The sequence below is a fragment of the Bubalus bubalis genome, chromosome X, assembly GCF_019923935.1.
Source record: "Bubalus bubalis isolate 160015118507 breed Murrah chromosome X, NDDB_SH_1, whole genome shotgun sequence".
In the NCBI taxonomy this organism is placed as follows: domain Eukaryota; kingdom Metazoa; phylum Chordata; class Mammalia; order Artiodactyla; family Bovidae; genus Bubalus; species Bubalus bubalis.
This window is the reverse complement of record NC_059181.1, coordinates 51,160,017-51,172,482: the sequence shown is the minus strand read 5'-3', so window position 1 is coordinate 51,172,482 and position 12,466 is coordinate 51,160,017. Positions and strand designations below refer to the sequence as shown.

At 37.0% G+C, this 12,466-nt stretch overlaps 1 protein-coding gene across 4 annotated transcripts in view; it reads right to left on the bottom strand.

Moving 5' to 3' along the window:
* Window positions 1-5,274: 5,274 nt before the first annotated feature.
* Window positions 5,275-12,466, bottom strand: part of WNK3 (WNK lysine deficient protein kinase 3) — a 177,668-nt gene continuing 170,476 nt past the window's right edge. For all 4 annotated transcript variants that reach the window (XM_044937226.1, XM_044937225.1, XM_044937227.1 and 1 more), the window contains exons 22-23: window positions 10,185-10,387; window positions 5,275-5,860 (exon numbers count right to left, since the gene is read on the bottom strand). In XM_044937226.1, coding sequence (XP_044793161.1) covers window positions 5,531-5,860; window positions 10,185-10,387 — 533 coding nt within the window. In that variant the 3' untranslated portion in view covers window positions 5,275-5,530. The remainder of the gene's footprint in view (window positions 5,861-10,184; window positions 10,388-12,466) is intronic.

Genomic DNA, 12,466 nt, shown 5'->3' with positions numbered 1-12,466 from the left:
TCAAAATTATGAAATAATGCAAAACCCCTAGATAGAAAACTAGCTAATATTTACAGTCAAAGTGACTATAATCTGAGTCAAACATTTAAGTAATGGGAAAAAAATAACTTAAAAACCCACAGTGATGTGAATAACACTGTTTTCTTAATTTCTGCACAAAATTCACTTTTTTCTGTATTTTTAAACTTATACACGTTACATATACATAATGTATACATAACATATATGTTAACCCAACTACTGCAGTCAGCATGGAGACAGCAGTACACTACTCACCATCTTCAAACTTTAGAAGACTACTTTTCTTTCCAGCAAAAAATCTGAAAAGATTCTAAATATTACAAGGCACTGCAAAAGTCTGCAGGCAAAAGAATGATGAATTGTACATAAAACAGAGGTGGTGGCAAAATGTGGGACATACGATATAGAGCAGCCATTAATAAATGTCATCCATGGAGCTTTTTTCATCCTGGGGTACACTATTTAAAAGGATTGTAACTCCAAAAAGGATCATAAAACCTGCAGTATTTTCAGCTTATAAATTTTAAGTCTCAATGTAATCACACAAAGCTGACTCTACTAATGAAACACAAGCAGTTTGAAAGAATTACAGATTTTAGGCACATTGTTTTTTATACACATGGAAAACGGCAATGCGAGAATCTGCATTACACTAATGTCCTAAAACCATTTCAACTTGCAAATAATACTGTAGAAGAAATTTGAAGAATCTGTACATAAGATTTAGAAAGACTCATCCAAACCAGAGTATGTTTTATAAAAAGAAGCTGTGACTCTTATCAACAGCAGTTCTCAAAATGCTATCCTGGATGCCCCCAAATGATAGTGACAGAATCTTCATGATGCTGAGTGTGATCCTCAGGTAAGCAACAGAAGACATTTTTCTTTTTTGAAAAAGGGTGCTGAATGTCACAAAGTAGAGTGTGCAAAAAAAAAAGTACACCCATTAAGTTTTCCTCATTACCTGGCAAGATCATGGGGTAAAAATTTTAGAGGAATATGGAGGAAAATCTGTCAACAGAAATGTTGGGTGATCATCTGGAATGTTGACCAGTAGAACTCATTATTAGGTAAATGTGTCCTAGAAATGACTTTGAAATCTTCAGAGTGAAAAGTATTTTAAACATGTTTATATGTGGTAGTTGATAAATACCATTTTAGAATTCAATATTTGGGTTTCACAGATTGATCAAGCATTAGGTAACTCTGTGACCAGACTTTTAAGAATATTAGTTAACTTTCTTGAAAACCAAAAGCGTATATTCTGACATTGCCTCCCCTCCTCCTAAAACTGGATAAAACCCAGTAAAGTGCAACTTGACAGTGATCTCTCTCAGATTCTAAAGAGGCTGCCAAAATCATCTAAGATGCTACAGACTCTAACAAGATAACTATAACAACTAAAAAAAAAAAAAAAAACAGGTAATCCCCCCCCAAAAATAAGCTAAGGACAACTTAAATAGTATCCTTTGAGGGTCTACTATCTACTGCAGGACAGTGTATACCCCTCATCTCTTCAGTTCAGTTCAGTTCAGTTCAGTCGCTCTGTCGTGTCCGACTCTTTGCGACCCCATGAATTGCAGCACGCCAGGCCTCCCTGTCCATCACCAACTCCCCAAGTTCACCCAAACCCATGTCCATCGAGTCGATGATGCCATCCAGCCATCTCATCCTCTGTCGTCCCCTTTTCCTCCTGCCCCCAATCCCTCCCAGCATCAGAGTCCTTTCCAATGAGTCAACTCTTCGCATGAGGTGGCCAAAGTATTGGAGTTTCAGCTTTAGCATCATTCCTTCCAAAGAAATCCCAGGGCTGATCTCCTTCAGAATGGATTGGTTGGATCTCCTTGCAGTCCAAGGGACTCTCAAGAGTCCTCTCCAACACCACAGTTCAAAAGCATCAATTCTTCGGTGCTCAGCATTCTTCACAGTCCAACTCTCACATCCATACATGACTACTGGAAAAACCATAGCCTTGACTAGATGGACCTTTGTTAGCAAACTAATGTCTCTGCTTTTGAATATGCTATCTAGGTTGGTCATAACTTTCCTTCCAAGGAGTAAGCATCTTTTAATTTCATGGCTGCAATCACCATCTGCACTGATTTTGGAGCCCAGAAAAATGAAGTCTGACACTGTTTCCAGTGTTTCCCCATCTATTTCCCATGAAGTGCTGGGGCCAGATGCCATGATCTTCGTTTTCTGAATGTTGAGCTTTAAGCCAACTTTTTCACTCTCCTCTTTCACCTTCATCAAGAGGCTTTTTAGTTCCTCTTCACTTTCTGCCATAAGGGTGGTGTCATCTGCATATCTGAGGTTATTGATATTTCTCCTGGCAATCTTGATTCCAGCTTGTGCTTCTTCCAGCCCAGTGTTTCTCATAAAGTACTCTGCATATAAGTTAAATAAGTAGGGTGACAATATACAGCCTTGATGTACTCCTTTTCCTATTTGGAACTAGTCTGTTGTTCCATGTCCAGTTCTAACTGTTGCTTCCTGACCTGCACATAGGTTTCTCAATAGGCAGGTCAGGTGGTCTGGCATTCCCATCTCTTTCAGAATTTTCCACAGTTTATTGTGATCCATACAGTCAAAGGCTTTGGCATAGTCAATAAAGCAGAAATAGATATTTTTCTGGAACTCTCTTGCTTTTTTGATGATCCAGCAGATGTTAGCAATTTGATCTCTGCTTCCTCTGCCTTTTCTAAAACCAGCTTGCTGAAGCCTGGCTTGGAGAATTTTGAGCAGTATTTTACTAGCGTGTGAGATGAGTGCAATTGTGCAGTAGTTTGAGCATTCTTTGGCATTGCCTTTCTTTGGGATTGGAATGAAAACTGACTTTTTCCAGTCCTGTGGCCACTGCTGAGTTTTCCAAATTTGCTGGCATAGTGAGTGCAGCACTTTCACAGCATCATCTTTCAGGATTTGAAATAGCTCAACTGGAATTCCATCCCTTCCACTAGCTTTGTTCGTAGTGATGCTTTCTAAGGCCCACTTGACTTCACATTCCAGGATGTCTGGCTCTAGGTCAGTGATTACACCATCGTGATTATCTGGATCGTGAAGATCTTTTTTGTACAGTTCTTCTGTGTATTCCTGCCACCTCTTCTTAATATCTTCTGCTTCTGTTAGGTCCATACCATTTCTGTCCTTTTTTGAGCCCATCTTTGCATGAAATGTCCCCTTGCTATCTCTAATTTTCTTGAAGAGATCTCTAGTCTTTCCCATTCTGTTGTTTTCCTCTACTTCTTTGCATTGATCGCTGAGGAAGGCATTCTTATCTCTCCTTGCTATTCTTTGGAACTCTGCATTCAGATGCTTATATCCTTCCTTTTCTCCTTTGCTTTTTGCTTCTCTTCTTTTCACAGCTATTTGTAAAGCCTCCCCAGACACCCATTTTTCTTTTTTGCATTTCTTTTCCATGGGGATTGTCTTGATCCCTGTCTGCTGTACAATGTCAGGAACCTCAGTCCATAGTTCATCAGGCACTCTATCAGATCTAGTCCCTTAAATCTATTTCTCACTTCCACTGCATAATCATAAGGGATTTGATATAGGTCATACCTGAATGGTCTAGTGGTTTTCCCTACTTTCTTCAATTTCAGTCTGAATTTGGCAATAAGGAGTTCATGATCTGAGCCACAGTCAGCTCCTGGTCTTGTTTTTGTTGACTGTATAGAGCTTCTCCATCTTTGGCTGCAAAGAATGTAATCAATCTGATTTCGTTGTTGACCATCTGGTGATGTCCATGTGTACAGTGTTCTCTTGTGTTGTTGGAAGAGGGTGTTTGCTATGACCAGTGTGTTCTCTTGGCAAAAGTCTATTAGCCTTTGCCCTGCTTCATTCTGTATTCCAAGGCCAAATTTACCTGTTTCTCCAGGTGTTTCTTCACTTCCTACTTTTGCATTCTAGTCCCCTATAATGAAAAGGACATCTTTTTTGGGTGTTAGTTCCCAAAGGTCTTTTAGGTCTTCATAGAACCATTCAACTTCAGCTTCTTCAGCGTTGCTGGTTGGGGCATAGACTTGGATTACTGTGATATTGAATGGTTTGCCTTGGAAATGAACAGAGATCATTCTGTCGTTTTTGAGATTCCATCCAAGTACTGTATTTCGGACTCTTGTTGACCATGATGGCTACTCCATTTCTTCTAAGGGATTCCTGCCTGCAGTAGTAAATATAATGGTCATCTGAGTTAAATTCACCCATTCCAGTCCATTTTAGTTCGCTGATTCCTAGAATGTTGACGTTCACTCTTTCCATCTCCTGTTTGTCCACTTCCAATTTGCCTTGATTCATGGACCTAACATTCCAGGTTCCTAAGAAATATTGCTCTTTACAGCATCAGAACTTGCTTCTATCACCAGTCACATCTGCAACTGGGTATTGTTTTTGCTTTGGCTCCATCCCCTCATTCTTTCTGGATTTATTTCTCCACTGATCTCCAGTAGCATATTGAGCACCTACTGCCCTGGGGAGTTCCTCTTTCAGTATCCTATCATTCTGCCTTTTCATACTGTTCATCTCTTAGAACCTTGTAAAGCCAGTGTTTCATGTGTAAGTCTCAAAACCTACTTTATCAAGTAAATTTCTCTTCAGAAGAATGGATTAATAGAGGTGTAACTTGAATTGTCTTTGTTAGGAATACAAAGATTCCCCCCAAATGAGATTCATATCAGCTGCAGTATATCCCTTGCAAAAGAATGCAAGCCAAACCAATGCCTCTCATGCTCAAATACAATGTAGTGTGCACATGAGAAACAAAGAGATAGCTGCTTTGAATTACTATGGAAATCCTAAAGCAGCTACATTATCTGCAGAATCAAGAACTGTTACAGTTCTGTTTTTTCCTTCCTCTCCGCCTCACCTAAAACAAGGCTTCTCTCCTACTGCTGTGACGACGGGAAGAAAATCACATTAAAAAGGGCTCATGTTCTATATTGGTTGACAAAGTTATTCTAATTTTATACACCAAAACATTTCCTGCAGCAAGTTACCCTGCCTTCTGTGAAAGGTAAACCTAAGATAAACAACATGAAGAATTTCATAAGACCCTGCTGGAGAGTCTCACTTTGTGTATGTTTGGGGAATATAAATTTAAATAGTTCTTATACCTTTTAAAGATAAGTATCATCTAGCTGCAGAGAACTGCAATAAAAAAAAATGGGGGCTCCTCAGCAATGCATGGAAAGTGTCCTGGAAATGACAATGCTCAAGCTGAGCATATTAAAGCATTCTAAACAGTATTTTTAAAAAAAAAAAATCAAGTATCAAAGAGGATAGGATTTGAAGTGAAAAAACATTTCTATGTGCAGTGTTCTATGTATAAACTGCACAGTTCTACAGGTGATGAGCTATATCAAATACTACATTGGAACAAAAAATAAGAGTGGAAGGTAAACTCAAAATGAGGGAAAATATGGCAGAACCCAAGAAGAAGAAAGTTTACTACCTTAGGTATCCTGAAAATAATTATGAAAAAAACTCCCTTTTCTTCATTATCTACTCTGATTTACTTGGGACCAGGAGGGATCGTGGACGGATTCTGCACTGATGAAGCTGGAAATGCCTGTAAATTCATCCCTGGTTGGAACGGTCCCCCAGGTTGGTTAGGAATTACTAGAGACTGTTGTGGTGTTCCTGAAATTCCTACCCACTGTACTGGATACCCTGGCCCCACCACAGCATTATACTGACAAACATGGGGTATTCCATATGATGATAATGGCCCAGGAAATGAAGGGAGTGACAGTCCTTGTGGCAAGGAGGTTGGGACAGCTCCACGGATTTGGGACAGAGAAGAAATCCATGTTGGTGTGTAGCCCATAGTAGATGGAGTATTCTAACAAAAACAAAAATAAAAACAAAAAGAAAAGATCAGTTTATTTGATAGATGCTTTTATTCTATATTCCTTCCTATTCTTTTTTTGTCTTACTACTACTCTATCATTATTATTCTGAGTGTCTACCATTTTGGGAGTAACTTTCTGTGTGCTCACAGTTATATACCTTATTTCATTTCATCTTCATAACTGTCCTGCAAGACAAGCATTTTTAGATGAGGAAACAGAAGCTCAAAATTAATAATGCCCATCACCACTTAGCAAATTAATAGTAAGGTAAGGAGTTGAACACAGTTCCAGATAACTCCAAGGCCCCTGGTAAATTTCTGTTCACAGTTCCTTTCCTCATGCTAGCACTACTCTTCTATTTTTACTTTCTTCTGCCAGTCCCAGGCATTCTTTCATTCAGGGCCACAGACAATAATAGTTCATCTTACTACATAATTCTCTGAAGACAGAGGATCATAATTTAGTGTGGCATAGGGAAAACAGCCTGGCATATAGTAGGTGCTCAGTAAATGTCACCTCCCTACCTCTTTCTACTACTATTTGAAGTCTGATATTTCTGTTATATTTTAGGAAATTTAAACTCAAGACAATTATGCTTTTGACAGTTCTGAGAAAATATATTCCTGCTTGATTCTTATTATATCATATTGTGATTATGTGTATGTATAGAGATTACTAAAATCAACTAAGCACACACATAGAGATTACTGGAATCACATGCACATGGGAGTAATATGTCTAAATGAAATTAAATAATTCTTCCTTGACGGAGAGCTTGGTATCAGTCCCAAATTCTTAGTTCTTTTAAATTGATGGTCAAGTTAAAACCCTTTCAACTAAAGTTTCAAGTTTAAGTTAGGATAAAGGTTTTCTTGCTTGACTCAAGAATAAATGACAAGATCTCTTGAGGGGAAAAAAGACTTTTATTTAAAGTCCAGCAATCCAATTTTTATATCAGCATTTTTGTTGTTAAAGTAAAATTAAATACTTCTGGTTTAAAAATAACACAAATAGTATGATTATATGTTTGTAAAGCTATTTCTATGTATCATATATAGATATACAAAGATATCTGAAATGATGTTTATCTAAAGTTAGTGACAATCATTTCTGGGTGGTGGGATTTGAAGGTGGTATTTTAAAATTTTGTACTTTTCTGCATTGATTAATTTCTATAATATACATTATTATTTTACAAACAATACCAATGTGATTTTTATTTTTAACAAAGACTGAATTGGAGATGACTTGTTATACTTTATTTTCTCTTGGATATTTAAAAGGCACCTCAGATTCAAATAACCAAAATGAAATGTATGATTTTTCTACTACCAAAACACACTGCCTGCTCATGTTCCCCTTTTTGATAATTGGTACACTGGAATGATAGCCAGTTATACCAGCCAGAAACCTAGCCTTGACACCTCCATCTGGTCCATTTTATCTCTTAAACATTTTTTGGAATCTGTTCATTTCTCTTCATCTCAGCTTCTGTCTTTCTCTCTCTCTTTTTTAAATAAAATAGTTTAAAAGTTCAACTTCTCTTTATCAGGCCTACTGTGACTAATTCTTGATTGGTCTACCAAGCTTATCTTCAATAATCTTTCTTCTTGCTTCAAGTCCGAGTGACCTTTTCAAAAAGCAAATCTGATCATGTCAACCCTAGGGCTTCAATGGCTATCATTCTTAAAGTAAAGACAAAGATCCTTATCATCACCACTTTTAAGACCCTACAGACGTCCTTAGATTCACTGTGTACCAACTCCTCTCTGCTCTCTTCACTTCAGGCAAATGGGCCTGCTTTGAGTCCTTTCAGTCTGTTTCCCCATACAGGGCTTTGCATATGCTATTCTTCCTGCTTAGAATCATATTCCCTCCCGTTTTCACCTAGTTAATACTTACCCTTCACATCTCTGCTTAATCATCACTTTCTCAGGAAAGCTTTCATTGACTTCCCTTTACTAGGTCAAATTTCCCTTACTGTATGATATCTTATATCTCTCTTTTGTAGTCCTTATTACAGCTGCAATTTTATATTTTTTATACAAGTCTGTTCATATCTAACTTTCCCACCAGCATATAAGTCCCATGAGAATAGGGAACATAACACTTGTTCTTACTAATCAAACCCAGTGCCTAGCAGAGGGCTTGGCACACAGTAAAGGACCTGGAACATAACTGTGACAGTTTTCTAAAGCTACACAACAGTACTACGCAAGATCATTAGATAGTGAGACAGGCTCTCCACATAAAGATATAATCAACTGAACTTAAAAATACAAAAAGTTACCACATACAGGATACTACTATGTGCTAGGCACTTTATAGATGTTAATCCTCACAACAATCCTGCAGACAAGAAAGTATCATCCCTGTTTTAAAGGCATGGAAACTGAGGCACAAATGACTTGTCTAAAGTCACATAACTAGTAAATGACTGACCTGACCTGGACCAAGTCTGTATTAAGAACGTTTACCACTTTTATTCATACTCCATTTCCTATGCACTCTTCCTCCAAGCATCCCTCATTATAACTGCAATAAACCGCTCTTCAACTCAGCAACAAAGGCTTCCATTCACATAATGTTCAGAGCATCTTTCACTGGCAGCACAAACACATTTATGCCTTGAAATCTGCCTCTAATGGCTTCCAATTTTTACAATGGTGATACTATCTGTGTATAAATCCGTGCCAAGAATAATATAAATACAGAGAGCCCTCAAGGAGATACACTGTTTACTAGTTTGGAAAATCTAGGCTTTTGAAAATTTTTATTCAATGATAACTCTAAATGTATTTTCAGACTCTTTACCAAACTACATGCAATGACTATATATACACACACATATGTGTACACAAACATAACAGACACAGACATATCTCTTTCAATGATATGGGTTCAGATTCTAAGCCCTGATTCACATTTTAATAGATTTACTCATTTTGAAAAAAAAATGATACTTTAAAAATTCACACACACAAAACAACAAAGTAAAATTAGATCCAAATTCCACCATCCAGGATATTTTAAGGGCTTTTCCTATTTATATGCATATATAGGCTAGGCTCAGAGAAGGCAATGGCACCCCACTCCAGTACTCTTGCCTGGGAAATCCCATGGACGGAGGAGCCTGGTAGGCTGCGGTCCATGGGGTCGCTAAGAGTCGGACATGATTGAGCGACTTCACTTTCACTTTTCATTTTCATGCATTGGAGAAGGAAATGGCAACCCCCTCCAGTGTTCTTGTCTGGAGAATCCCAGGGATGGCGGAGCCTGGTGGGCTGCTGTCTATGGGGTCGCACAGAGTCGAACATGACTGACGTGACTTAGCAGCAGCAGCATAAGCTAGGCTAGGCTGTCGCTTCAGTCGTGTCTGACTCTTTGTGACACTATGGACCATAGCTCACCAGGCATGCCTGTCCATGGGGTTCTCCAGGCAAGAACACTGGAGTGGGTTGTCATGCCCTCTTCCAGGGCCTCTTCCCAACCCAGGGATTGAACCCACATCTCTTACGTCTCCTGTATTAGCAGGTGGGTTCTTTACCACTAGTGCCACCTGGGAAGCCCATATGCATATATACATGTATCTAATATATATAATTTTACCTAAATACTATATATACTATTCTGTGATCCTATCTTCTTTCTACTCCAGAATGCATTTTGGACATCTTTCTACACTCCAATTGCCATGTACACCTAAGACCAGATGCAATTAACCAGACATCTCATCCATAAACTTAAGACATTTGTTATAATAATTAAAGATCTTTAAAATTCTTTTTCATATTGAATACATAAAATAATTTACTGGCTCTGAGAATATTGATCTACCACTAACATAAGATAGCTTTTCCTCAAAATCCAAACTTCTTGTACCACAAAACTGAATTAACCCTTACTCCAGATGCTTTCTTTTTTGATACTTGATGTTTTTTCTTCCAGGTATAATAGCCTAAAACAAAGGTCAGCAATCTACAGCCTGCCAACTCTTTGCAAATCAAATTTTAATGAAACAAAGCCATGCCTACTTGTTTATATACTGTCTATGGCTGTTTTTGTAGCATTGAGTAGCTACAACCCCATGGCTTGAAAATATTTAGTAATTGGCTCCTTCCCAGAAAAAAGTTTGCAGGCCTCTGCCCTAAAAGATAATTTGCTTGAAGACATAATGAACTAGGCAAGGATAAGTGTCTCTATACTGTCAAGTCACACCACTCTTTCATGGTAATTATAACCACAGACCTATGTTAATCAATTTTTATGGTTTTAGTTCTCATAAATAAAGAGAGTCAGGTATAAACTACTTACTTCATATGCTTTGTTCCAGTTGTCTGTTTCTAGTTTCTGTTGACTTTGTTTAAGTTGGTTTAAACTTGGCTTAATAAGCGAATTTCCTACTGTTTCCTTTGTCCAGTTATCCACCAATTTGTGTAAGTCATCTGTGAACATTCCTTTTTTACTAACTGAAGATTGCTGGAATGATGCTGCACTACTTTCCACACATAGTGGATCTATAAGAAGAAAAACAGAGAAACCATGAAAATGAATTAAAACATAAACAAATACTCTTTTGTGGCTGATAATGCAGAACTACCTATTGGGTATTGATAGGGTAACCAGGTATTCTAGTTTATCTGGGACAGTTCTGGTTTAAAGCTGTTGTCCTGGTGTTACTACTAACAGTATGCCCTTCACTCTCAAAAGTTTCCTCTCAAATATATGGTCACCTTAGGTATAAGTCAAATATACTAAACAGTATCTCAGAAACATCAGTATCAACTCTATAGTCTTTTCATCAGTTTCCTCAGATAGATACTTAGAAGAGTTAAAAAACAATCAGAATGTTAAAAAGTAGAAAGAATCTTAGAATTCTAATTCAAACCACTATTTGTTTTATAATGGGGAAATGTGGCCTAGAAAAAATAAATTGACATGCCTGAGAGCTTGCAATTAGTTACCAGCAGAGTCAGGCCTGAACTCTAAAGTCTAAATGAGAACTCTCTCTTTTTAATATACCATACCGACTTTCAAATTTTTCAGAAAACTAGAATCTCATTTATTTTTTTAAACCAATATTTCTGTTTATATCTAGAATAGCAGAAACCAGGAGGCAGATGGTTTGTTAGTCTCATGAGTTCTAGAGCACAAGATGTACAAATAGATGAAAGAAATCAAATATAGAAGTCTCCATCAATGAAGAGTCTCCTAATCTGAACATCATAGTAAGTCTTTAATTTAGTACTCTTAAACAAGCTAACTAAATCATTCTCACAGAAAAGATTCATAAAGTTCCCCTGACTGATTTACAAGTCAAAACTTACAGAGTGGGTCTAAAATGAATTTTAGGAAATGCAGTTGTGAAATTTAAGCACAATAACACTTCCAGGGATTTAATTAAATACATAAGTGACAAAATCTTCTACAATTGTTATGTTACTATTTTTAATTGTGAAAAACTATTTAAAATGTAAAAGATAAGGCAAGAACCTTGATATTAACACATTCAAAGTACTTTTATCTTCTTTGAAACTCATAAGAGGGCCATGATATAGGTTCAGCAAGTTATCATTCTATTTTGGGGATGGGAAGACTAGAATCCAGAGGGTTAACAGCTGAGGTTATATGCTGGAGTTAGAACCAAGTATCCTGACTGTTTTGTCAATGTGCTTTCCATTATACCATGCCAACCCCATGCCTTTTCCCATGGGAAAAGGATAAGAAAATTCCTTAATAACGAGGAACATAATAATCTCAAGATTGCTTATACATAATCTGTCATTCTCTATGATTCCTGAGCTACTGAAGGCTTAGATTCAAGGGTAATAAAAATTAAATGGACACAGGGAACTATATTCAATATCCTGTGACAAACCTTAATGGAAAAGAATATGAAAAACTCTCTCTATATATATGTATGTATGTATGTATACCTGAGTCACTTTGCTGTAAAGAACAAATTAACATAACATGGTAAATCAAATCAACTACACTTCAATAAAATTTAAAAACAAATAAACAAAAAAGCAATGGAGTCTGAGGACAGACCAAGAGGAGCTTAGAGACATGACAAGTAAATATCAGGTGGTATCCTGGACGGGATCCTAGAACAGAAAAATAATTTATGTAAAAACTAAGGAAATTAAAGTATGGACTTTTGTTAATAAAAAATTAAATGGAAACATATCAGTGAAAATTGCTTAAAAAGAGTTTAATGAAATAAGTGGAACATATTCTCATATATAAAACAGTTTCACAAAATTAATTTTTACTAATTTTGGGCAACAATGGTGCACTAAAAACTGATGTACCAATCTTGTTGGAATTCCTACTTTTCTAAGTTTTAAAACCCAAGAACATACAAGTCAGCCTATAATAAAAGTATCATTTTTTCCTGTTTTCCTTCTGCACATTCATCTGATTCTCTGCCAAATCCAATGAGCAAACAAAGAGCACAACAATGTTGGGGAAGACTTTGGAGCTGAAGCCTTTTATAGATTGTGTTCTTACCCTGGAAAAATGTCAGCAGGTAGGAATGAAAAGGAGACAATAGCCAGAAACATATACATATTATCATTCTATTCATATCATAA